Here is a 27,952-nt window from a genome sequence, read left to right on the forward strand (position 1 = left end):
TATTAAGAAGGAGTCCTACATTGTCCAGGGCCTGGCACTTCAGGAAGTGTTTCTGGTATATGCTTTGTGCACTCTGCTATTGTGTTTTGGCTGCTTTCCCCCACAGGTCAGTCCTCTGCAGAGTTCCTCCTTGCTTACAGTGGGGAGTGTTTGGACTTTTAACTAAGTGTGCTTTGATTTAGTTTGTTAAGATATGCTTAAAAAGGACAGGGGGAGCCTGACCCAAGAAAAGAGAAAAGGAAAAGGAGCAACAAACAAATGAACAAACAAACAAAAAAGTATACGCTTGAATCCAAAGAAAAAAAAGAAGGAAAAAAAAGAAAGAAAAGAAGCCTGATCCAAAAAATGAGAAAAGGTAATAAAGAAACCAATAAATGAACAAAAGACTATGAGCCTCATTCCAAAGAAAAAAAGAAAAGAAAAAAAGAAATAAAAAAGAGAAAAAGAAAAAGAAAGTCTGGTTCTATTTCCACCAGGACTGAAGCTGAGTCTCTGCAGCATTCTATGACCTGTAGACTTGGTACATGAAAGGGTCCTGTGTTGGTCTTCTAGAGAAGAGGCTGGCTTACAGTTAGAACTGCACTTGTAAAGATGCTCCTGCCAGGCACAGGGGCCTGGGGTTTGGTGTAAGGAACTCCAGCCTCCACTGGAGGTGCTGTTTCTCTCTGAAGTCTGACAGTGCTGGTGGGCAGGGGGTGGAAGATGGTGTCACCCTACCCTCTCATCCTGTGGAGGAGAACTTGTGGCCACTGCTTTTCAGAAGGCCCTCACAGAAAAGCGAACAATCTCCTCTCCTGTGTCTCAGGCTTTCATCAGATCCCTGCCCTCAACCTGTCTGTGCCTGGCCATGATCATACCTGGTGCCACTGTTCTCCTGTATTTTATCTCTGGCTGGTGGCTGGGTTTCAAAATTCCCAACCTTACAGGGTACAGCAAGGTGTGGACCTGCTCCCCTCCCCCAGAGAAGAGCCTCGCAACATTGTGCCTGTTCCTCTCTGCCCCAGAAAAGCAAAGGCCTGGCTGAGCAGGTGGCTGGAGTCTATGGTGAAGCCCAGTGACAAGCTGCAAGCAGGTTATCTGCCCTCTGCCTGTGTGTCTGTCCCTGGCTGTTGAACTGCTGCTCTGTGGTGCCCTGTGAGCCTTTCATCCTTGCAGAGGCAAAAGCCCTCTTCCAAATGTATTCCTAGAAGGGGAACTTTCTCTCCCTGAGCCACTCAGCAGATCTCCTTACCACAGTGTTTTGAGGAAACCCTGCGCACTGCCCTCTCTCCCTCTCTCCCTGACTTGGTTCTGGGAAAAGGACTCCCTTTCCTCTGTGGCACCAGGCTTTTCTCTCCCCCAGTTCCCGGCTCCAAACTTCACATCTGCCATGTTCTCTCCCTCCAGTTGTGCAGATTGTTTTCTTAATCCTCAGATCGATTTCCTAGGTGTTCAAAAGGATTTGATATTGATCTATCTGTGTTAGAGGACCGAGGAGCCTACCACTCATCTGTCTAAAGTCCTCCTAGAGGGATCCCTGGGTGGCACAGCAGTTTGGTGCCTGCCTTTGGCCTGGGGCACAATCCTGGAGACCCAGGATCGAATCCCACGTTGGACTCCCGGTGCATGGAGCCTGCTTCTCTCTCTGCCTGTGTCTCTGCCTCTCTTCTCTCTCTCTGTGACTGTCGTAGATAAATTTAAAAAAAAAGTCCTCCTAGAATTTTAAGTATTTTCTCTCATTTAGTTAATAGAGTATGAGGTCTCTGATGGCAAAGACTATATATTTTAGTATCTTTCTTCTCTCAAGGTACTTGGCATTCATTGTTTACCTCTAATAAATACCTGCTTATCAGACTCAGAATTATTTGGAATGACATGGTGACTATTGACTCTAATATTGCACAAGTTTAAAAAATCACAAATGTACTTAGTCTTGTAGCTGTGACTGAAAAACGAAGACAATAATTAATGTGAGTGAAATGTGCCAATGTTAGCATGCTATAGTGGATCTACTTGCAGTACATCTCTGCAATGAGTTTCTTCTTTCTTGTAGGAGATTTTTAAAGCTGGAAATACCAATGACGATTCAGGATTGAACTTTGGAGAATTTATGCAGTACCTTAAAGACCACGAGAAAAAAATGAGGCTGGCATTTAATAGTCTCGACAAAAATGATGATGGTATGTGTTTGTGTTTTATTCCCAGTTAGCTTAATATTAATAGTCAGTACCAAAGGACATTGTTTTATCAACCTTTAACTGACTTGTACCATCAATGATTTAGTTATTTTTATTACATATCTAGCAGTAATTTTTTTTCTGAGAATAATATATAAACTATATGTATATATTATTATATTGTTATAATTTTTGTGTTGTTACTGTTTTTTTTAATAAAATAATTAGTCCTCTGAATTTAGAGCTCCTTGGCTTAGGGAGTAGGCCTCTCTGCTCTTCTTCAATGTATGAGCTGAAAGTATATGGTAATTTTAAAAATGACATTGTTTACTTGCTGATTTTGAAAATATTTTGATTGCAGGAAAGTTAGATAACACAGAAAATATCTTAAAAGAAAGTTAAAGTTACTTGTAACCCTGCTGTGTGGAGATCAGTTTTAACATTTTAATGTGTTTTTATATTTCCTTCTGGACTTTCTAATTTCCGTTTTCTTTCTTGGTTTCTCTTTCTCTCTTTAAATGAAATTGTAGTCACACTACATATCATCTGGTGTCCTACTTTTTTCTTTTAATGTTATAATGTAAGCATTTTCATTTCATTTAATATTCTTCACAAACATAGTTTTTAATGACTCTGAGATATTCCGTTTATGAGTAGACTTATCATTCCTATATTGTAAGACATTTGGGATGTTTCCAATCTTGTACTCTTATACATAGTGTTGCAACCAGCATCCATGCTGATTTACAGAGGAAAGGTATACTTTGTCACAAACCCTTAAATCAGAAAGACTATAGGTAAAAGTAGAACACCATTTCTGCATCCAAATATGGCTAAGCAACCATGGGTAATTAGAACCCAATTATACCCTATTTAGGAAACATATGTATTAATTTTTAAGTTTTCAGAAATCTAGTTTTTGTTAATGAAAAATTCTAAGTGTACCAAGAGAGCTATACTGTGTACCAGTTCTAAGTGTACTAGCAGATAAGGGTCATACTGATGGGTTCTTGGGTAAAACAAAGTGTAACCTGAATGTCGCAGGCTTTAGTGACCTGTGATACCCAAACTTCAGGGCTTCAAGCTTCCATTCACTTTCCAGAAAGAAGTTTAGGCCTTTATGGGTCCTGCTACTGAAATAATACCCAGAAGCTTTAGTCTATTTACTAATGTTTTTCAGTTAGAACTGGTCATCAATTGCTGCTGATCTTGGCTGGATAGTTCTGCTCTTGTGCTATTCTGGAATTTCACTGTTATTGGTGATTACCACCATGATCATCATTTGTAAGCTGAAAATCCACTGTCAGATAACCAGTGAAATTATAATGTCCTTAGTGAAAACACAATGCTACTATTGTCTCTGGTAAAGCTGCAAATCAGTGCTTATAGCTCTTAGTAATAAAGAAAATACTTTTTCTGAGGCAAGATGGAAATCTGAAAGTAATATAGTGATTAGCAATATAGATCTTTGAATTTCTGCCTTGACTACTCAAACTGGAATATCACAGCTCAGTCCCCAAAGTTCTGCAGAGGTACTATTGTGGTAGAGCTACTGCCAAATTCCCATGGGCTTCATTTGTTTTGAGCTGTGACAGTTGGTATGAAGCTCTACTATTGGCCCCAGGGCTACTGCCCACCTGAGCTGCAGAGCTTAGGCACTAGCAGAGGTGCTAGGTCTGATTGAGCTGCCTTCTTTCTGTGTCATCATTGTTGCTTCAGTGACCACTTTTGTGTAGAGCTCAGCCAATTTACTTTGGCCAGCATGTTTTTTGTGTGGAAAAAGGAATAGTGACCTTATTTGGAAATAGGTCTTTACAGAAGTAATAAGTTAAAATAACATTAGTGCCCAATACGTAATATGACTGGTGTCATATAAAGGGGAAATTTGAACTCAGAAGCAGATATGCACAGAGGAAGATGATGTGAAATGTCCATTTAGTATCATGGAGTCAGGGATGAAGTGATGATGCATCAACAAGCCAAGGAATACCTGCGGCTACTAGAAGCGAGGAGACAAGCACTAACAGGTCCTTCTCTGGTATCTTCAGAGGGAGCATGGCCCTGCTGACATGACACCTTGTTTTCAGACTTCTGGCTTCCAGAACTGTAAGACATAAATTCCTGTTGTTCTAAGCTACCCAGATTGTGGTACTTTGTTATGGCAGCCCTGGGAATCTCCTCCCCTCTGTTATACTTAATCAAGTGTCTGGAATACTAGAATATTTGGGGCCTCAAGGTACAGTTTTCTCAATTCATATGAACATGCAGTCACTTTCTTCCAGAGTGCCCAATTGCTTCCATATTGGCTAAGATAGGGTAATTTCTGGTATTAGGTGTGTGTCATTGACCCTGGAGCCAACATTTCCTTCTGAGTTCTATTACTGGATCTGGCTCATTGCATCAGATCTTCCCTGCTTTTCCTTCCTGATATCATTGTTCCTGTTGGGACTCTCCCAGCTCATTACACACTGTATTTGTTAAAAATTAATAGTAGACAAGATTCAGTTTTTACCACCTGCTTTCTGTCCCCCAGGAGGCCTTCCAGGCCTTATGCCAATCAGTGGGGGCAAGAGGATGCATGTGGGCTGGTGTACTGTTAAACTCACTAGCAGGAAGCGCTCAAGCCCCAATGTGATCTGATCTATTTAACTTCTCTCAACAAGTAGTATCTGAGCTCCTGCTCCCATTCAGCCAAAATGTCCCTGGAATGCAGTTATAATGATGTGAATGAAGTAATTATTGAACATAATTTCATCAGTAAGATTTTTCTTTTAATGGATTTTTTTTTTTGATATTGAGGAAATGGTAGGAAAGGGACTAACTTTATTGGACTTTATTTGCTATGTCTTATTTTTGTCTTACACAAGTCATCACAGTAGCTGCATTTTTAGAGGTGAGAACAAACACTGAGGCTAAGGAAGGTTAAATAATTTTGCTTTCCATTGGCTCTCCCAGTGAATCACATCTCTCAGGATGTATGCCTTTGTTAGCCGTGAACCATACAGGCCTAGGTTTGGCCATTTGACTTACTTCAGCCATTAGGACATTAGCAAGGCTTTAAAAAGTACTTGTACATTGAAACTTGTCCTCTTGGAATTCTCTTTCTTAACATCCTGAGCCACCTGAAAATAGATCTATCAACCCAGCTGGAGAGATCGCTCATTTAGTTTTCAATTGTTCTACATTTCCATCTGAGCTAACTAACAGACATGAGTGAAACCGTCTTGGATTTCTAGCTGTAGTTGAACGAACCTTCAGATGATTAAATTCACAGGAGGGGCTCAGGCAAGACCAGCAGAAGAACCAGTAAGTTTAATCAAGCTCAGATTGCATACTCATAATCAAACACATCATTTTTAACTACTAAATTTTGGGATAGTTTGTTACCTTTTTTGGATAGTTTGTTATTTAGCAATAAATTGTGGTACAGCAATGGAATATTTTGCATTTCTTCCTGGAATTGCAATGCTGGAATGGTTGTGGTCCTCCTCTCCATCTAACTACTGTTATTCTGCTGAATTCATTTCAAGTCTATCTTCTCAGTGAAAATTTGCTGCAAATAATTAAAGACAACTTTGAATATTTAGTTCATAGGCCTTCATCATATTCTGGATCTCATTACCTAATTTTTTCCTACATCTTAGCTTGGAATTTTAGCTTCTTTCAGGTAAAAATTGCTTGATGTATTTTAGTTCAATGAAGTAAACAGTTTTTGAGCACTATATGTGAACTGTTGCACTTGGATTTGTGTTAACAAAAGAGTTCTGAAGTTAACAATTTTGGGTAAATTAATAATAAAGACACAAAAGGTAGACTATGATAGTTGCTGTTGAAGCAATATAGGAAGAGCTTTATTGTGCCCAGGGACAATTTAGTTTTGTGCTGAATCAATACATAAACAGAAAAAAAAAAAAAAGGCTGAGGGGCTTTTTTTCTTTCCTCTTTCTTCTTTAGGGGCACCTGGGTGCCTCAGTCAGTTGAATATCCAACTCTTGCTTTCGGCTCATGTCATGATCTTAGGGTCCTGGGATGGCGCCCTAAGTTGGGCTCCATGCTCAGCAGCGAGTGTACTTTAGTTTTTCTCTCTCCTCCTCTCCCATTACTCACATGCTCTCTCTTCTCTCTCTCTCTCTCTCTCTCAGATAAATATATAAATATTTAAAAAAACAAAACAAAAAAAAAAACCCAAAGGGTTTCTTGAGCAGAGAGATCATAGTTTGAACAAAGACAGAATTAGGAAATTGTCAAGGTGAGAAATGGTTAATATGGCATTTCAAGTTTGGCCCTAACTCACTATTTTTGGGGGAAGATTTAATTGACATATAATATATATAGCAATGTGCATAAATTCTAAGTAAAAGCTCCACAAATTTTTCTGAGATAAACATACAACATGAAAACAGCATCCAGATTAAGAAGCAGAATATTACTGGCATCTCAGGAATGTCCCTTTTACATCCCATCCAAATCACTACCACCCTTCAAAGTAGCTATTATCCTGCTTTTTAGTACCGTATGTAAATTCGCAATCAATCTTTGTCAAACAAGTAAGTGTACCTTGCTCATACTGTACCTTTTGCTGAAAAATGTTTTTTGTTTCTTTGGTGATCTCTTGTTTATCCTTTAGAGTACTTCATCTGTGACTTTTAACTCTTATTTATCCCTGCAGTACTTTTTATTCATAACCTTTTTGTAACATATATTTGGCACAGAGTGATATATTTTTAAAATAAGTAGTTCATCCATACAAGCTCCTCAAGGGCTGTTGTTTTATTAATCTCTGGCTTCTCTCACATTTAACATAGTGATTTTAATAGTACACTTTCAAAAATTTTTTAAATTATCAAATTAATGAATATAGTGTTCAAACATTGTAATGGGATATAAAGCAGAGGATTCTGTTTCCCCAGTTGGAGAAAAATTTGATTTCTAGGTTAAGGAATAGACCAGTAAATTCTACCCTGTGGAGCTTGGAACACTAGGGGCCTTGGAGTGATCACAATTCTATGCACAAATACTAGGCTTTGTCTATGGGCTAATACATATGTATGCTATTTATAAATGTATGCAGACGCAGCCATGGTTCATAAAATAGAAAATAAAGATGTGACTGAGTTTATAGTAGTTTTTTGTTGTTATATATTTTTCAACTAGGTGACATTAGGCTGATTTTTTTTAAACATGAAAATGCCCTCATATTGTAAAACATTGAGTAGCCTCACTTATTTGTTTTACACAAGGGAGGGATCAAAGATTTTTCGGACTTGGAGAGTGACACGATGAGTTAAGTGTTTTGGAGTTTGAGGAGCATATGGAATGCTTAATTTTTCCTTCACAACATCCAGTAGCATGAGATTGTGATGCAGAGCAGGCTTGTATTAAATATATCAGTTGATTCAAGTTATTTAACACAGGATATGGTTGTGTTAAAGTTTGCATTGTATTGTATTTTAGGTATGTTATTTCTTTAAAAACTTACCTCTTTGGAGTTAGCTCTTTAATTTTTTTCCAAGTAGGTACAATAATCTAGATCTGTTGCAGATGTACAGTCTCTTATGGAAACCCTTAGGGTAAAATGTATTTAGAAATTTAGAATTTGGGTTTTGAGAAAAGCAATATAGTGCATATATGATATATAATACTCCAAGTGGGGTTTGGAGCATCACAGTGCAATTATATACATGAACATTTCTTCAGTGAAACAAATGATCACACAAAATCAGATAAATAATTGACTACCAAATAAATTTTGGTGCCAAATTTATAAAAAGTCATGTAGTTTTCAGAGCTTTTAGCCTTTGTATTGTGAATATGGGAATACAGGTAAAAAAATATGGGCTTTTAAAAGACTATTGTATTCTAAGTATATTTTGCCTTGTTATCTTTTGAGATACTTTAATTTGATATTTTTTCACTTTTTAAAGGAATAATAGAAACTTCAGAAATAATTGCTGCTTTGAAATCACTGGGTATGCATATTTCTGAAGCTCAGGCAAAAAAAATTATACAAAGGTCAGCCCTTATCTTTATTTTTGATAGTTTTAATTTTTATTTAATATTCCATGTTAGAAAGTAATTGCTATAGGTGTAGCTCCTCCCCCTCTCCCTGCCTCCCTCCTTTCCCGTCTGCCTGCCTGCCTTTTTAGGTTTGATAATATCAGCTTTTATTGACAGTGTTATAAGAAAGATTGTTAAGAAATTTATTGAATTATGAGAATACTGTTGACTAAATCATAAAGTGTACATATAGAGTTCCTAGAATAAAATTCTTCCTGCTTTTAGTTTAAAGAATAGGTGTAATTTGCTTGAGCAATTGATTTTTAAAATTTTTAATTTTTTGATGTATAAAAAGCTCTGCATAATTAATATATGCAACTTTATGAGTTTGGAGGTAAGTATATACCTAGGAAACTATTACCACAATTTATGCCATAAACATATCCATCCCTTCCAAAGTTTCCTCTCTTATTTATTACTATTATTTTTTGTGATTAGAAACTTATCATATAAGAAACTATTTTTTGTAGTTAAAACTTAAATTTGTTTATATTTTATTGAGGTATAATTGATGTGTAATGTTAGTTTCAGGTGTACAGTGTAATATATATATTTTTATCACAGTAAGTCTAGTTAACATCTGTCACCATATGTAGTTAAAATTTTTTTCTTGTGATGAGAACCTTTAAGATTTACTCCCTTAGCAACTTTTAAAAATATGCAGTATGGCATATTACCTATAGTTACATGCTGTACATTACATTCGCATGACTTACTTATTTTATAACTAGAGTTTGTAACTTTCGACCTTTTTCATCCATTTCACTCATCCCCTAAACCTCTGCCTCTGGCAGCCACCCACCAATCTGTTGTCTGTATCTATGATCTCTTTTCTTTTTCTTTTTTCTTTTTTTTTTTAAGATTTACTTATGAGTGAGATCAAATGGTATTTGTCTTTCTCTGTGTGACTTATTTCACTTAGCAAAATGCCCTCAAGTTCCATCTATGTTGTCTTAAATGGCTAGATTTCCTTCTTTGTTGTGACTGAACAATATTCCACAGCAAGTGCACGTGTGTATATGTATGTGTGTGTGTGTGTGTGCGCATCATGCCACATTTTATTTATCCATTCATCCATTAGTAGACACTTAGGTTGTCTCTATTTAAGAACAATTAACATAAGATTTGTCTTAGAAACTTTTAAAATGTTCAACAGTAATTCTTATACTTAGTACTTATTTTTAGAGTATTTGTTATAAATGTTATAAGCACTATTTTTGTTTTAAATTCCAGCATCGATGGTGATGGAACATTGACAGTAGACTGGGATGAATGGAAGTACTACTTTTTACTTCATCCTGCAACAAATATTGATGAAATTGCTCATTTCTGGAAGAATTCTACTGTAAGATTGCTTTATATTTTGCTCTATTTTTCTTTTTGCCACAAATGTCATATCTGTTATTATGATTACATAATCTTTATAATACTTCCAGCCTCAGTGGCTAAAATAACAACACTATTCCCTCCTTATAATGTTCTACTAGTTGAGCAAAGAGTGTTAGTATTATATGTACAAACGTAGCTATTACAGTTTCTTTGTCTGCTAAAACTTAGAACTTACGGTAGATACTCATTTACTGAAAGGGTCTACTCTGTGTTGAGAATTACTCTGATATAGTTAACTGTCCTAGGAAAGTGGAAAAATAATATACTTTTCTCTTTTTCACAGAGTATATCAGGAATGATATACTCAGCTTTCTGTCCTAGGAAATGTAAAGTAAAAGATTAAGACTTAAAATTTCAGAATCAGAAAGGAATAAATGTATAATCTATCTGTTCTTGTTATGTAAGCACTTGACTCAGAGTTGTGGGGGACAGATGAGGTTTTATAATAAAACACTTTTTTCTTTTTTAGATCTCAGATGCAGAGGGTTAAGTTAATCATTTATTCATGGCTACTATTTGCCTCCCTCTCATGGATACTATAGGGCAGGATGAAGAGCAGAGGTTTCAGGGTCAGATGCCTAGGGCTGAGCTTCACTTCTGTCAACCACTAGCTATATAACCCCTCTGTGCCTCAGTTTTCTCAATTATATACTGGAGATAACAATGGTAAGAGTTTTGAGAATTAAATTAGTACATTAGTGAATTTAGAAAAGAGCTGGGCAGGTAACATATATCTTCAATAAATGTTACTTATTATGATAGGTACTTATTCTAACATGTATAGTCTGTGTCTTCGATATGTATATATTCTTAGGAATCATGTAGTGTTTCGTGTGTGTGTGTTTAATTTACATAGATAGTAGTCTGCTAAAGGCCACAATTGATTTCTTGCTTTGTTCACTCGGCATTATGATTTTAAAACTTGTCCTTGATATTATGTGTTCACCTAGTTTATTGCTTCTAATTACTACATAGGATGCATTTAGCACTCTTCTTTATCCATTCCCTAGTAATAAACATCTAGATTTTCTCCAGCTTCATCAAATAAATCAATAAATCAATAAATCAATAAATGCAAGCTTTCCTCTTTTGTACCTTAGAGAATTTCACCTGGATTTCTGAATCAAAAGGATATATTAAGCCTTTGCAAATTTTATGAGGTTATCTGATCTTAATCCTAAGAAAGATAGCCATGTTACCTCCCAAATGACTTTATATACCAGCTTACATTCCCACCAGCAATGCATGAAGGTTCCTGTTTCTCTACAAATTGCTTGGTATTATCCAATTTTCTATTATTTTCACTCTGTTAAGTATAAGGTGGTATTTTGTCTTAATGTTCATTCCTAACATGTCTTCATAGAAATACTAGAGAGTTACATGTTCTTTTCTATGAATTGTCTGTTTTTATCTTTGTCTATTTTTTTTTCAAGATTTGTTGAGATAGAATTGACATATGACATCGTGTGAGGTGTACAACATGATATTTGATACACTTATGTATTGTGAAATGCTTGCCACAGTAGGGTTGTTAACACCTTCATTACCCTCATATAATTGTCATTTCTTTTTTGTGGTGAGAACATTTAAGATTTATTCTCTTAGCAACTTTCAGTACATTATGAACTGTAATCACCATGCTGTATGTTAGGTCCCCAGAATTTATTCACCTCATAACCAGAGGTTTTTGTCCTTTGACCAACACCTTCTCATTTCCCTCAATCCCCAGCTCTTGGTAACTACCATTCTACTATTTCTATGAATTTGGCTTTTTTAGATTCCATATGTAAGTGATGCCATAAAATGTATTTGTCTTTCTCTGGTTGATTCATTTCATTTAGCATAATACCCTTGAGGACCATCCAAATGGCTGGATAATAATCCATTGTGTATATGGCAGCTTCTTTATTTATTCATCTATGGCACTTAGGTTATTTCCATAACTCAGTTATTGTGAATAATGCTGCAGTGAACATGGAGGTACAGGTATCTTTTTGAGATCCTGATTTCTTTTTTTAATGCTTTATTTATTTATTTATGAGAGAGAGAGAGGGAGTGTGCATACTTAAGCAAGCAGGGGAAGAGGCAGAGGGAGAGGGAGACAAGTAGGGAGGGACCCTGAAATCATGACCTGAGCAAAAATAAAGAGTTGGACACTTAACTAACTGATTTGTCTAATGTTTACTTTTGTTACTTATTCTCTTGGTGTCATATCCGAAAGGTCATTGCCAAGACCCACGTAAAGGTCATTTTTCCTTGTTTCCTTTAAGGAGTTTTACAGCTTCAGATCTTACGTTTGAGTTTTCAATCCATTTTGAGTTAATTTTTCTGAGGGGTTTAACGTAAGGATCCAATTTCATTCTGCTGCATGTGATTATCCAGTTTTCCCAACATCATTCTTCGAAGACACTATTCCTTGTCCATTAAATATTCTTGGCTCCTTTGTCAAATATGAGTTTACTGTATATGTAAGGGTTTATTTCTGGGCTCTCAATTCTGTTCCATTGGTTTATGTATCTATTTTTGTTCTGGTATCATACTATTTTCTTTACTATAGCTTTGTAGTATAGCTTGAAATCAAGGAGTATATTGCCTCCAGCTTTGTTCTCTCTCAGGTTTGCTTTGGCTATTTGGAGTTTGTGTTTCCATGTGCATTCTAGGATTTTTTTTTCTATTTCTGTGAAAAATGCCATTGGAATTTTGTTAGGGATTGCTTTGAATGTATTGGCGGCTTTGGGCATGTGGACATTTAACGGTATTAATTCTTTCAATTCATGAGCATAGTATATATTTCCATTGATTTGTGTCATTTTCAATTTCTTTTATCAATATTACCTAGTTTTCAGTGTGCAAGTCTCTTACCTCCTTGGTTAAATTTTTTCCTAAGTATTTTATTGTTTTTGATGCTATTATAAATGAAATTGTTTTTTATATTTCTTTTTCAGATATTTTGTTGTTAGTGTATAGAAATGCAGCTGATTTTTATATATTGATTTTGTATCTTGCAACCTTATTGATTTCATTGATTAGTCCAAACAGATTTTTGGTGGAGTCTTTAGGATTTTCTATATGTAATACCATATCATTTGTAACAGAGACAATTTTACTTTCCCTCTGATTTGGCTGCCTTTTTTTTTTTTTTTCCAAGAAAATGTGTGTAGGGAAGGGCAGAGGAAGAAGGAGAGAGAATCTTAAGCAGGCTCCATGCTCAGTATGTAACCTGACACGGGGCTCAGTGTCATGACCCTGAGATCATGATCTGAGCTGAAATCAAGAGTCAGAAGCTTAATTGACTGAGCCACCCGGGTGCCCCTAAATGCCTTTTATTTCTCTTTCTTGCTCAACTGCTGTGGCTAGGACTTTCAGAATTATGTTGACTAGGATTGGTGAGAAGAATAGTCACCAATTATCTCGTTCCTGATCTTCAAGGAAAGGCTTTCAACCTCTAATCATTGAATATTATGTTAGCTATGGGCTTGTCATATATGGCCTTTAATATGTTGAGTTATATTCATTCCATACCCAATTTTTTATAGTTTTAATCAGGGAAGGACGTTGAATTTTGTCAAATGCTTTTTCTGTGTCTATTGAGATGATCATATGATTTTTATCCTTAATTCTGTTAGTGTGATATATCACATTTTTTGATTTGTGTATGTTTAACCATCTTTGCATTCCAGGGGTAAATCCCATTTATCGTGATCCTTTTAATATGCCATTGCATTCTATTTGTTAATATTTTTGTTTATTAGGGCTATTGGTTTGTAGTTTTCTTGTAGTGTCCTTATCTGACCTTATTATCAGAGTAATACTGGTATTACAAAAATGAGTTTGGAAGTGTTCCATTCTTTTTATTTTTTTGGTAGGGTTTGGGAATGATTGGCATTAATTCTTCTTTAAATTTTGGTAGAATTCACCAGTGATACCATCTGGTTCTGGGCTTTTCTTTGTTGGGAGATTTTTTGATTAGTGATTCAATTTGCTTTGTCATTATTGGTCTGTTCAGATTTTGTTTCTTCATTATTCAGTCTTAGTAGGTTATATGTGCCTAGGAATTTCCCGAATTCTTCTAGATTATACAACTTATTGGCATATAATTGTTCAAAGTAGTGTCTTATGACCCATTGTATTTCTGTGGTATCAGTTGTAATGCCTCTTCTTTTGTTTTAGCTTTTATTTATTTGAGTCTTCTCTCATTTTAGTCTAGCTAAGGTTTGCCAATTTTGTTTATCTTTTCTTAAAAAACAGCACTTAGTTTTGTTGATCTTTTATTTTTATTTTTGTTTGTTTTTGTTTTTGGTCTCTATTTCATTTATTTCTGCTATGATCTTTATTATTTCCTTCTTTTTGCTCACTTTGGTCATCACCCAGCTATCCTATCCCTCCATCCATCTCCCGCCCCCGCCCCAGTGACTCTCAGTTTGTTTCCTTGTGTTAAGAGTTTGCTTCCCTCTCTGTTTTCATCTAGTTTTATTTTTCCTTCCCTTACCCTATGTTCATCTGTTTTGTTTTCTTAAATTCCACATGTGAGTGAAATCATATGGTCAGTCTTTATCTGACTTATTTCACTTAGCATAATACTATTCTTTAAGGTTTAAATTTAGATTGAGATTTTTTGTTTCTTGTGGTAGGCCTGTATTGCTATGAACTTCCCTCTAAGAACTGCTTTTGCTGTGTGCCGCAAGTTTTGGTATGTTGTGCTTTCATTTGTCTTAAGGTATTTTTTTCATTTCCCCTTTGATTTCATCTTTGACTCATTCAGAGGCCTTAGCCTCTGCATTATCTCCTTTATTTTTGTGTTTAAATATCCTGCATTTAAGCACAAGATTTAACATATTTAAGTCAGTACCATTTTTAAAAAGTGTAATCCTACTGAAGTCCCCTCTAGCTGCCTTATCTTTTTTCTCTCTTCACAGCTATGCTTCTCATTCACTTCTCAACTAACTGGCTTTGCTTTCACTACTTTATAGAAATTCTTTTACCAAGCCAATCTCCCTACTGTTAGTTCAGTGGGTATTTTCTTGATCTTCCTGCTTTCTCTTTTCAAATGTTCTCTTCAGTTGGCTTCCTTGGCAGTGCATTCTCCTGGCTTTCTTCCCACCTCTCTATCATTACTTTTCTGTCTCCCTTGAGGATCATCTTCCTCAGTCTGTCTCATATATTAGTTTTCTTCTGTGTTCTATTTTCAACCTTCCTTGCCTCTCACTCTGTACATTTTTTTCTAGGCAATCCTACTTACTCTTCCACGTTGAGCTACCAGATACAGGCCAATTGATTGCTCTAAATCTTATGTCTTTGGAGCACACCTTCATTCTACATGTGCAAGCATTTATTGGATATTAATTGGGACACCTCAAACATATACCACATGATTTGTCCCCTAGACCTTCTTTTACCATTTCACTGAATGATGTCATCACCTTCCTCGTTGCCCAAGCCAGAAATGTCAACATTATTCTAAAGTCTTTAGCCTTGCTTTACCTTCTTTCCATCCCTATAGATAGTCTTGCAGTTCTTAGAATATCTGCTGTCTTTGAACAAATTATTTTCTTTGCCTAGAACATTCCGTTGGTTAATCCCTACTTCTATAGGGAGATAGTACAGTGTGATGGACAAGAAAGCAATCTTTGGGGATCCCTGGGTGGCTCAGCAGTTTGGAGCCTGCCTTTGGCCCGGGGCGCGATCCTGGGGTCCGGGGATCGAGTCCTGCATTGGGCTCCCAGCGTGGGGCCTGCTTCTCCCTCTGCCTGTGTCTCTGCCCCTCTCTCTCTCTCTCTCTCTCTCTGTGTGTGTGTCTACCATGAATAAATAAATAAATAAATCTAAAAAAAAAAAAAAAAAAGAAAGCAACCTTTGACGTCAGAATACCTGGATTCATATTACTTTGCTACTTCTAAGTCACTTTACATAAAAAGTGTACCTTGACAGTTCCACTCATCTCCTCCCACCACAAAAATAAAAGAATTCTACACTCCATTAACTATCTCTGTACTGTGTTAAGACACTCTTTTTGCTACCCTTGTTACCATACTTATTCCTCTGTATTATAACTGCTTGTTTCCTTTCCTGTCTTTTGTATTATACTGTAAGATCCCAGAGGAAAGAAACTAATTTCTGCACCATATTATGAATACACAGTCCAGCACCTGATGTGTTAATTAATTCAGCAAATATTTACTGAGCACACTTATCTCCACTGATCAAAGTGCAAGGTATACAACCACGCACAAAAAAGACCACATTGCTGCTCTTCTCAGGCTTATGTTCTAAAGTAGGAAACAAGCAAAAGATGGAAATGAATTAATTAGTATTGTGCTAAGTATTAGAGAGGACTCCATGGAAAGAGCCAAGGAGAAATGTCCTAGGTAAAGGGAAAATCAAGGACAAAGTCCTGAGGTGGAATGGTACTTGTGAAGGGGACACTCAATGAATGCATAAATGAAGGTGGGAAAACTAAGAAGCAGGGAAGTGACTTGTCACTTGAAACCTAGTGATTGACAAGTGAAAAACGAAACCTAGATCCCCTGCGTTCAGTGTGACACTCTCACCAGGGAGTCACATTGCCTCAACATTTAGTAAAAAATGGCTAATCTTAGCAAAAGTATGTATGATGACTAAAAACAAAGTGAAATGCAAATGCTGTTCAAGTCCAGAGTTTTAAAAACAAAATTGTCATTTGAGAGAAGAGTCAATGTAAATAATAGAGAAAGAAGTTAAAGCGTATAAACTACTACTCTCTGACAGAATAGGTAAGTACATAGTGGAATTTGAGAGAATTTGAAATAAAATAGAGAAACTTAATTAGGCATTTATTCCTAAAATATTGTGTGGCAGGCATTGTGCTGTGTGACTAGGACATGATCCCTGCCTGAGAGTTTACATTTTACATGGAAAAGATGAATCTAAATAGCTTGATAATTTAAAATTAATAACTCTAATTTAATAAGAATGTATTTTACAGATTTTAAATCTATATGTGAATGTATTATTAAAAATCATTTGGTCTAGTACAAGTGGTGAGAAAATTGTCAGTATTCATTAACAGGAGGTGAGATATGAAAACAGTCTTTGGGTTTTGGTCTTTGTAAAAAGTTATCCTTTAAAAAAATTACCCTATTAATTTACCAAGAGTTTATACTTTTCTTTATTGTGTAATTCATGTTTACATTTCATCAGATAATTGACATAGGGGAGAGTATATCTATTCCAGATGAATTTACTGAAGAAGAAAAGCGTTCTGGAGATTGGTGGAGGCGTTTGGTGGCAGGAGGAATAGCTGGTGCAGTTGCAAGGACATGCACAGCACCTTTTGACCGCTTGAAAGTCATAATGCAGGTAGTTTGCTCACTTTACCCCTTAAGCATTAAAGTAACTTGAAAAACCCTGGACGGTTTTCAAAAAGAAAGGTTTTAGCACATTTCATACTATTTCTCATTAAAATTTCACATTTTTCTGAAAATGTAAATTTTCTTATTTGCAATATTAAAATATTTCTTAATTTTCTTAAGGATGCTTGTGTGCTATTTAAATTAATTTTTATTTGAAGTAATAATAGAACACTCTACTAGAAGTTTTTTCAGAGCTCTAACTGAATATATCAAAGAAGTTATAAGATACAATTAGTCTTATTTATCGATTATCTATAGACCCTGGCAACTACATAATAGCATGGTTCTATTGTACTATTTAAGTATAAAGCATATTTTTAGGAATTGGAAAATAAGTTACTTAGAGTGTACTTAGAGTGTACTATTGATTGATGTTTCACTAGAGGTAATGTTGTCTAATTATCTTTATTTTACTGAATAATGAATTGTCAGTAGTAGTTTTAAAATAGTGCATGGTTTAATCTGTGAACTGTCATAATTAAAATTTAGTATTTGCTGAATACTTTCATCACAAGGGTATAAAAATTAATAATTCACAATCTAGTGAGTTTAAATTTGTAATTAAATTCATATACCTGGGTGGTTTATTGTCTTTGCTTTTTTTGGTAACCTTGGTGACGTTTGGTAATGGATTATGAATAGGTTTTTTAAATGTTGTCTGATCTCTATTTGTTATTCTTAGAAAATCTTACTTCTGATAGACTCAGATATCGAGGTAGGAGCTCTCAGAGGTGATAGCCTCCATTTCTCAACAAGCTTCCTGAAATTCTCCTTTGGCTTCCTTCCTTCTCTTGGCCAAAAGTTTAGCGTGTTCTGTGGATTCTTCCTTATTTTTCTTAGCATGTTTCTTCAGAGGCATCATTTGTGTCTCAGGACACATGGAGCAATGAGATGCTGAATGCTGGGCCCTTGGGTCCTGGGTTTCACACCTCTTTGTTCACAGGCTTTCTGACTACATAGTGGTGGGCATCACCTTCTGCAGAAATTAAAAAGTTTGCAGATCCTGCTAGCTTTTGTGGGCACCAGGTGATGAGGCACAGTAATATCAGCCTAGAAATACCCTTTTTGTCCTTTTTTACAATTACGAAGTTGAGAATACTCAGGTCTGATTCAAAATGCAACCCTGAACAGATTTGGGCTTTCTTTGTCCAGATCTCCTGTGTCTATAGAAGGGATGCCCCTTACTCAGTAGCAGTGCTCACCTTATGAATAATTTATATATTATTTTTTGTTTTTGTGATTAACAGTATAGCATGAGCATGTTTTCATGTTATTTCAAATATTCTTCAAATATTTCAAATATTTGTGTATTCATCAGGTATAGATTTTAATGACTGTATTATTTTAAGTAGATGTGTCATATTAATTTTTTTATTGTTTTTTCCTATTCTTGGACATGTACGTGGTTTTTAAATTTTTTTAAATTATAATTCAGAATTGTTCATAATGATGAACATCATTGCTTGTAAATCTTTTTTGTATTTAAGATTACTTATTTAGAAAGAGTTCCTAGAAGTTAAGTAATGCTATGAACATTTTTAAGGCTGTGTGTGTGTACATGTGTCTATACTGTTAAATTCTATTCCAGGCTTTTTTTTCACACAGGACATGAGAATGCCCATTTCACTTTGCTTTCTCATTATTATTCTCATATATTTGAGATAAGAGGGTGTTTTATTTTACTAATGTTCTAATTTTAACTTTCTTAAAAATAAATAATAATATTTTTTATTATAAAATAATACATTAGAAAAAAATGGGAAACTACAAAAAAGTATAAAGGAAGACATTAAAAATGACCCATAATCCTTGTGTATTGGTTTGCCAAGGATGCTCTAACAAAATATCACATACTGACTGGCTTACACAACAGAAGTTTATTGTCTCACAGTTTTGAAAGCTCTAAGTCTGAGATCAAGGTGTCTGCATGGTTGGTTCCTTCTGAGGGCAGTGAGGAAAGGATCTGTTCCAGGCCTCTCCTCTTGGCTCATAGATGGCTGTCTTTTCTCTATGTCTCTTCATATTGCCTTCGCTCTGTACCTGTCTCTGTCCAAATTTCCCTTTTTTATAAAGACAGTAATCATATCAGATTTTAGGGCACACTTTTAGACCTTACTATAAATTGATTATCTCTATAAAGACCCTAACTTCAAATAAGGTTACATTCTGAGGTAATGGGCGTTAGGACTTCAACATAGAAATTTCAAGGCGACAAAATTGAAGCCATAACAGGTTGCTGAAAGTATCCACTATTGAAAATTTGATGTATTTTCCTCCATTCCTTTCTCAGTGCATATTTCAGTGTACTCTTTAATTTTAGCAGCAACAACACATTTTGTGTATGCAAAAATTCTCTGATAATTAAGTTATTCCTGTTTTCTTTAAGTTGTTCTCTTTGATATATAAGATTAAAGTGTGTATTTGGGAACAACAACAACAAAAATAATCTATCAATTTTATATGTCTCTAAAGGACAATGAAAATGGCATTGAAGTTCATAGATGTATACATTTATGTATCATCATTACTTTATTAGCAATAATAACATCAATGACATATTACCAACAAAATAAATTTTAAAATAAATTTCCTGTTCATTTGTAGGTTCATAGTACAAAGTCAAGGAGAATGAGATTGATTGGCGGTTTTGAGCAGATGTTAAAAGAAGGAGGAATTCGCTGTCTTTGGCGGGGAAATGGTGTAAATATTTTTAAAATTGCACCTGAGACAGCGCTCAAGATTGGAGCCTATGAACAGGTAAAATGTTATCGCCTATGGAATTATGTGATAAAGATCAAATTTTATTTTATGATTTTTAAAATTTTATTTATTTATTTCTCAGATTGAGAGAGATAGAGAGAGAGGGAGAGAGCACACAGGCAGGGGGAGGGGCAGAGGCAAAGGGAGAAGCAGGCTCCCACTGAGCAGGGAGCCTGATGCAGGACTTGATCTCAGGACCCTGGGATCATGACCTGAGTCAAAGACAGACACTTAACCCAACTGAACCACTCAGGCATCCCAAAGATCAGACTTTAAATTTAATTTAAAAAAATTAGACTTTAACGAGAGAGAAAACTGGAATGTACACAGCAGTAAATGTCACTGTAAATACAGGCATACTGAGAAGATATTGCAAGTTTGGTTCTGGATGAGCTCAATAAAGTGAGTCAAATTTTTGGTTTCCTAGTTCATATAAAAGTATGTTTAGACTGTACTGTAGTCTATTCAGTGTATGATAGCATTATGTCTAAAAAATCCTATGTATATACTCTAATTAAAAGTGCCAAGCATCATCTGAGCTTTCAGTGAGCTGTGATCTTTTTGCTGGTGGAGGGTCTTGCCTGGATGTTGAGGGCTGCCAACTGAGCAGGGTGGTGGTTGCTGAAAACTGGAGTGGCTATAGCAATTTCTTGAAATAAGACAAAATGATGTTTGCTACTAGCATAGGGAACCTTTTGAAGCTCTACATTGTTTCCTTAGTAACTCTGTTACCTTTACATTTATATCCTGGGACTGATTTTTAGCAGTCTATAAGGATCTCTTTGAATGCTGCAATGAAGGCCTAATAGGGTTCATAACATGGTTTAAGGAGATAGTTAGCCAACTTGACATTGTCTTCCTTCAGAGTTTCTAAGACAATGAATTAGAATCAGCCAACTCCACAATCCTTATAATTATGCCAATGCTGTTCAAGTATTAGGGCAGCTGCATAATGTAATGTTTTTCTGTCTACTAGTACTTCATCCCAAGCTACTATGACTATGAACCTTAATAATCGTAATGCTACAGCATACCATAGATTATCATCATCCCACTTACCAACAAAGATCCCATTGTTTGCTAAGTGACTGGTGAGTGATCCAGTTCTAACATCAGCAGGCCAACTTTGTAGGACCACTTTTCAAAGAACCAGCTTTTGATTTTGTTGATTTTTCTCCACTAATCTCTATTTTCAATGTCACTGATTTCTGTTCTAATTCTTATCATATTTTTTCTTCTGCTTACTTTGGATTTAATTTGCTCTTCTTTTTCTAGTTTTCTGAGGTGGAAACAGATTACTGATTTTTAGATCTTTCGTATTTTTAAGTATATGTATTCAATGCTATATATTTCCCTCTATGTACTCCTTCTCACTCCTTTTGAGAAATTGTGTCTTCATTTTAATTTAGTTAAAAATATTTTAAAATTTCTCTTGAGACTTCTTCTTTGATCTGTGTTTTATTTAGAAGTGTGTTTTTAAATCTCCACATATTTTGATATTTTAAAAGATTATCTTTCCATTACTGATTTCTAATTTTCATTGTAGTCTTAGAGCATCCATTCTTTTAAATTTGTTAAGGTGAGGGCTATGGCCCAGAATGTGGTCTTTCTTGGTGAATGTTCCATGTAAGCTTGAGAAGAATGTGTACTCTGCTACTGTTAGATGAAATAGTCTATGGATATCAGTTGATTGATAGTGATGTTGAGTTCAGCTATGTCATTACTGATTTTTTTTCTGGATCTGTCTATTTCTAATAGAGGTTGCTGAAATCTCCAGCTATGAAAGTGGATTCATCTATTTCTCTTTGTACTTCTATCAGTTTTGACCTCATGTAGTTTGGTGCTCTGATGAAAGGCACATATGGGCTAAGGATTGTTACATCTTCTTGATAATAAACCCCTTTATCATTGTTAATGCCCTTCTTTATCCCTGGTAACTTTTCTTTGTCTGAAGTCTGTCCTGTCTGAAGTTAATATAGCTACTCCCACTTTCTTTTGATTGGTGTTAACATGGTATAATTTTCTTCATTCATTTACATTTAATCTATATGTGTCTGAATATCTAAAGTGAGTTTCTTGTAGACAATACATAGTTGGGTCTTGTTTTTTGACACACTCTGACAATCTCTGACTTTTATTTGGTGTATAGGCCTACTTTTGAAGTACTACCAACTGTTTTAATTTGAATTCCCCTCCTCCCCCCTCCAAAGAGTCTAAGTGCAGCTAGTTTATTTGTGAGGAAGAAGGAACAGTGAGACACAGAAGGAAGAAGAGCCAATATAAGGGTATAAGTAAGGTTTCAGCTATAGGTGGTAGGGGCTTGATTCTGAGGGAACTTCTAGGAAGTGTACGGAATAGCTCCCAGAATTATCTGTCTGACAGAAGAGAGCTGAGCTACTTATTACTAGGTTATGTCCTATATTATATGAGGATTGCTCTTAGGACTTTAAATTCCCCAGACTTCTGGGCTGGATAGCTTCCCATAGCTTCAGAGAAGGTCCTGAGGCAAAAAAGAAGAGAGATGAGAGGCTTTTGCTTTTGATGTGTTTCTGTCAGTGAAGTGAATCTGTGAGTCTGCACAGAACTGTCCAGATGTGAGGTGGGGCTCTGGAAGTGTCTACCATGGCCAGCTAAAGCCTGCTTAGGTTTGGGGGCCTGAGAGTTGCTTCAGAGAGCAACAGAACATAGGGTTTTATAGGCTTTGCTTATGGGTTTTCTAGCATACAGTTCTTTCAAAAACTTCTTACACTTCTCTGTTTCTAGTCAGTATCACATGGAGTAGCAACATCCAAAAATCTCTCCTCTGGTATTTTATTTTCCAGCTCCTGTGCTTAGTCATTTCCCTTCTCTCTCATTTTTATAGCAGGCTATGTTGATGTCAATGGAAACAATAGGCTGAAATCAGATGACAACACCCCTAATCTGATTTTGTCAGATAGGCAAGCTCTTTAGAACAATATCCTTTCCTTGTGTTGGGGTACAGAGCAGGTGGCTTTTCCGACTAGAAGCCCACCATTCTTAACTATCAAATCAGGCTAAGAGAACTCCCTTAGCAGAGCTCCATTTCCTTCCATTTCTGCTTGAAAACTGGCTTTGGAGAAGGCTCTGAGGCAGAAAAGCAGAGAGCTGCATTAGCTCATGTCTTAAAAGATCTTGATAAAAGCAGCAAGGAGTGGGCAACACCGACCACCATTCTGAGATTTTACAGTTAGTTTTCCTAGAACTTTAGGCTTGAAAAGCACATGATCTACCTTCCAAATTATCATAGGCAGTTTTATCATGCATTTCCACAAAGCATTAGAAAGATCATCATCTTTTTAGACTGTAATATCTGTGTCCTAACAATAAAGCCAGTGTCATATATTTTAGGTTTTATTTATGGTAGTACCCCACTTCTAGTAACCAATTTCTGCTCTTGTTGGGGTTCATCCTAAGCTGTTATAATGAACAGATTCCAAAATACAGTACCTTAATGAGATAGAGGCCAGGGGTCCAGGGCTAGCAGTATACCGCTCTGCCATCTTCAATACATGGCTTCAATACATGGTTGCTTACATTTTTGCCATTCCTCAGGTGGAGGAAAACATAGTCTGGGATAAGCATCTTTAAAGAGATGTCAGAATTTGCATACTCAGCTTCTCTTTTTACTCACTGGCCAAAATTAGTCACTCAGCTACACAACCTAGCTGTAAGAAAGAAGAGGGAAGTGTAGTTTGCAGCTGAGTCAGCTCTATTACTAAAAGGAGGAAGATAGTGGGTACAAGGGACATACAGCAGTCTCTATTACCAACTGAATCAATCACACTTTCTTTATTTTTTTTTTAAGATTTTTTATTTATTCATGATAGAGAGAGAGGCAGAGACATAGGCAGAGGGAGAAGCAGGCTCCATGCCAGGAGCCCAACATGGGACTCGATCCTGGGTCTCCAGGATCATGCCCTGGGTCAAAGGCAGCGGCTGAACCACTGAGCCACCCAGGGATCCCCAATCACACTTTCTGATGGGGAGTTACTGATTTGAGAACTAGAGTTAGTTCATAGAGAATAGCTGAATCATATTGATGATAAGCCTCTAGAAACACCAAACAGGAAAACATCTTGCCTAGGAGGTGACAAGATAATCAGTTTGCTAATGCTATTTTGGATCCTAAATGAGTTTCTAGTTTCAATCTCCAAGAAGCTTGACTTACTGTAGTTCCTGTGAAGCCTGGACCTTTATGCTATTTGTTTTCCTTATTTCTATATGTGTCATTGCAGTAACCTCCCTGCTATGTAAGTTAACTGGAGTAACCCATTATTTCTTGTAACGGAAAGAGCCTCTCACATTGTTACTATTCTTGATTATCCAGTAATCAAACAATATTAAGTACCTTGCATATGTAAGGCATAGGGCTTTAGTCTATTTAGAGATAACATACACAATCCTTTCCCCCTTTTTGTCATTTACATGCTTTTTATGAAATAGTACATTCATGAATATGCTTAAATGACTCACTCTTGCTGGCTCATTTTGTGGGGAAAAAAAAATTGGAGGCCTAATAGAGAAGTCTTATTTATTATCTTAGACAACTAATTGCATAAAAATTAAAATCAAGTATTCCTCTAGATGCTAATATCAGATGTCTAGAATAATACTATAAATAATTTTATAATACTAATTAATGTTTTAAACTTAGGAACTATATATATATAGATATATATATTACATTTCAGTAATTTTATACATTTCAATACTTTTATTTATACAGTATAAGAAGTGGCTTAGTTTTGATGGTGCTAAAATAGGAATTATTGAGAGGTTTATATCTGGCTCATTGGCTGGTGCAACTGCCCAGACCTGTATTTACCCCATGGAGGTATGTATTATTATAAAACTTTAAGTATAGTAATGCTTTCAACACAAATTATAACATTTTTAAAAAGATTTATTTATCAATTTATTAGAGAGAGAGAGAGAAAGAATGTGAGTGGGGGTCTGGGGGCAGCAAGTGAAAGGGGAGAGGGAGAAGGAGGGAGGAGAGAAGCAGATTCCCCGCTGATCTCTACTCCACTTGGGGCTTGATCTCACAACCCTGCGATCATGACCTGAGCCAAAAATCAAGACTTGGATACCCAATTAATTGACTAAGCCACCCAGGTGCCTCACAAATTATAATTCTTAAAATAAATGAAAGTAGATCTGGATTTTGCACAATAAGCAGCTTAATAGCTACAGGATTCAAATCTCATACCAAGTGTTAGTTGGCCCTAGTAAATGTTTTCTTTTGTTTGCTTGTTTATTTAGGATCAAGGTGGTATTGTAGATGTATCAAGAAGATAAAAAAAATCATTGATTGCTTGCTTGCTTGCTTGCTTGATTGATAGAATCACTTAATCATTAATCAAATCTGTATTGCACAGCTACTAAGTTTAAGGTATTTTTCTAGATGCAGAGACAAATCAGACAGGCATTTTGATCATGCAAATTATAGCCTAGATGGGGAGCTAAAACATGTACATCAATAATGATGATCTGATCCAAAATAGAAAGTAAAAATCCTGGAAGGGAGATCAATATGAAGTGTTATGGAAATTCAGAGGGGAGAAATTATTTCCAGTTAGGGGTTTCATGAAAGACATGAATAGAATATGTGAGTTTGGCTTAGATTTTTGACATTCAGAGATAATGAGTAAAGGCATTTTAGGTGGAAATAATGACTTAAGCAAAGGAATGGAGGCAAAAGAGCAGATATTTAGGTTTGGATTGAATATTGAATATTGAATATTGGATTGAATATTGAATATCCATATCCAAATATGGATTGAGGCCAAACCAGAAAGGCTCTTGAATTCAGTGTAAGAAATATAATTTTTATTTCTTAAAAAACAAGAAGCCATTAAAGACTTTGGAGCCTGAAATATAATCTTGGTAAAGTTTTTTTAGAGTGAGAGAGACTAAAGATATGGGATGACTACATGCAAGAGATTGCCACCATTCAGGAAAGTGATAGTAAAGCCTTGAAATATATTAACTAAAGGGAACTAACTCATGTTAGAGCTGTCTTGAGAACTGATAGCCTGAGAAGTGGAAAGTAGGACAGAGAGAAAGGAAGAAGGTATTGCTTCGTCTGGGTTCTGTGCCTAAGTATTTAGGAGAGTGATGTAACAGAGTTTGAGAGTGGCGAAAGTAGTCCAGACAGTGAGAGATGATGAGTTTAGGTTTGCACATATTTAATTTGAGTTGTTGGTAGACAACCAGGTTTTGATTTTCAGCAGGCAGTTGCAAATGTGATACTGAGGACTTAAGAGATTTCAAGTCTTGATGTGTCATCTGCAAAGAAGTGCTAGTTTAAGCCATGAGATTATATAGAAAAAAAGCAGTGTTTTGTTTTGTTTTTTTAATCCTGAAAAGAACATTTTTGAGAAGACCTTAATTTAAGGAGTAAGTGGGAAAAAACCTGCCAGTGAAGTAGACAGAGAAGATTTACTTGGGTAAGAAGGGAGTGAGTACACTGCCCTAGGGAGGGCAGACAGTTTTTTTTTATATATATAAATTAATTTTTATTGGTGTTCAATTTACCAACATACAGAAAAACACCCAGTGCTCATCCCGTCAAGTGTTCCCCTCAGTGCCCGTCACCCATTCCCCCCACCCCCCGCCCTCCTCCCCTTCCACCACCCTTAGTTCGTTTCCCAGAGTTAGGAGTCTTTATGTTCTGTCTCCCTTCCTGATATTTCCCACACATTACTTTTCCCTTCCTTTATATTCCCTTTCACTATTATTTATATTCCCCAAATGAATGAGAACATACACTGTCCTTCTCCGATTGACTTACTTCACTCAGCATAATACCCTCCAGTTCCATCCACGTTGAAGCAAATGGTGGGTATTTGTCGTTTCTAATGGCTGAGTAATATAAAGAAGATGTGGTTTATGTATACAATGGAATATTACTCAGGGCAGACAGTTTTAAGAATGGGTTATTGAAAGTGTGGGGTGCTACGGAGAAGTTCTTGAAACAAAGCCTTGCAATTGATGACTCAGAGGCAGCTCCATCAAGAAACACAGTTTGCCCAATCAAGAAAAAGTTTATGCCTTTTTTTTTTTTTTTTTTTTTTTTTTGGTCTTGGCTGTTTTGGAGAGCCTTTTCTCCCAATATTTATAGTCCTCCCTTAAATTAAATTAATGGAAATTAAGAGGACGAGGAGTAAGTTTCTATCAGGAAAATTGCACGGGAATGTTGATCCTGTTAGGCTACTGCTTTATAAGCACATTTAATCATATTAAATCAATATACTTTATCTGCCTCACTGTTAGAATAATTTCCAGAATATGTATTTTAAGTATGTACAGAATACATTTTTTTCATATTGCTTCTTCACTTTAACATAACCATATATTTTTTTAACTTGGAATTTGGCTGCAGTTGCTTTATTTTGAAGCAATAATGTTACCTCAAATGAATTTGTTTTAGAGTATGTTACCTGATAGTACATTAAAGAAGGTTGAGGGATCCCTGGGTGGCGCAGCGGTTTGGCGCCTGCCTTTGGCCCAGGGCGCGATCCTGGAGACCCGGGATCAAATCCCACGTTGGGCTCCCGGTGCATGGAGCCTGCTTCTCCCTCTGCCTATGTCTCTGCCTCTCTCTCTCTCTCTCTCTCTCTCTCTCTCTCTGTGTGTGACTATCATAAATAAATAAAAATTAAAAAAAAGAAGGTTGAGTAGATGTTATCAACCAAAACCATAGTGATTAATTACATTTTCCTGTTTAAATAATTTTTTAAAAACTCGGTATTATATCAGCTGTTAATAGTTAAAAGCCAATTAGGGAGAAGCTAAAATTATATATAAGATTACCTTCTTTTCTGATTTCTGTGATAATAAATATTGTAATGTAATACAGTTACTGCATTGCTAGAGGAGTTGAGTGAATCTGATCAATATTTTTTATAATATTCTTCACGTTTAGGTTCTAAAGACCAGACTGGCTCTAGGTAAAACTGGACAGTATTCAGGGATCATTGATTGTGGCAAGAAGCTTCTCAAACAAGAAGGTGTTAGAACCTTTTTCAAAGGTTATAGTCCCAACTTGCTAGGCATTCTACCTTACGCAGGTATAGATTTTGCTGTTTATGAGGTGAGTTTATTCTCATAATGTGACATTAAGTGTTAGATTTGAAAATTTGGTATAATAATAGTCTTCATTCTAAAAATCTAGTTGTA

General features: G+C 35.9%; 1 protein-coding gene across 1 annotated transcript; it reads left to right on the top strand.

Moving 5' to 3' along the window:
* The first annotated feature begins 702 nt into the window (after nt 1-702).
* On the top strand, nt 703-27,952 carry LOC112918399 (mitochondrial adenyl nucleotide antiporter SLC25A24-like). Its single transcript, XM_072751307.1, has 8 exons — nt 703-1,068; nt 2,033-2,159; nt 4,690-4,787; nt 5,801-5,823; nt 9,447-9,558; nt 16,779-16,937; nt 19,595-19,747; nt 27,699-27,952. The coding sequence occupies exons 1-8, from the start codon at nt 703-705 to the stop codon at nt 27,882-27,884; spliced, it is 1,224 nt and encodes a 407-aa protein (XP_072607408.1). The 3' UTR covers nt 27,885-27,952.

Source organism: Vulpes vulpes, chromosome 3, assembly GCF_048418805.1.
Source record: "Vulpes vulpes isolate BD-2025 chromosome 3, VulVul3, whole genome shotgun sequence".
NCBI classification, from domain to species: Eukaryota; Metazoa; Chordata; class Mammalia; order Carnivora; family Canidae; genus Vulpes; species Vulpes vulpes.

Bases quoted from the DNA above. Each gene is read 5' to 3' on its own strand.
- LOC112918399 (XM_072751307.1), top strand. From the start codon at position 703: ATGGTGTCACCCTACCCTCTCATCCTGTGGAGGAGAACTTGTGGCCAC. The intron at 4,788-5,800 runs GTGATCTGATCT...CCTACATCTTAG, and splicing joins GGAAGCGCTCAAGCCCCAAT to CTTGGAATTTTAGCTTCTTT. The intron at 16,938-19,594 runs GTAGTTTGCTCA...GTTCATTTGTAG, and splicing joins GCTTGAAAGTCATAATGCAG to GTTCATAGTACAAAGTCAAG.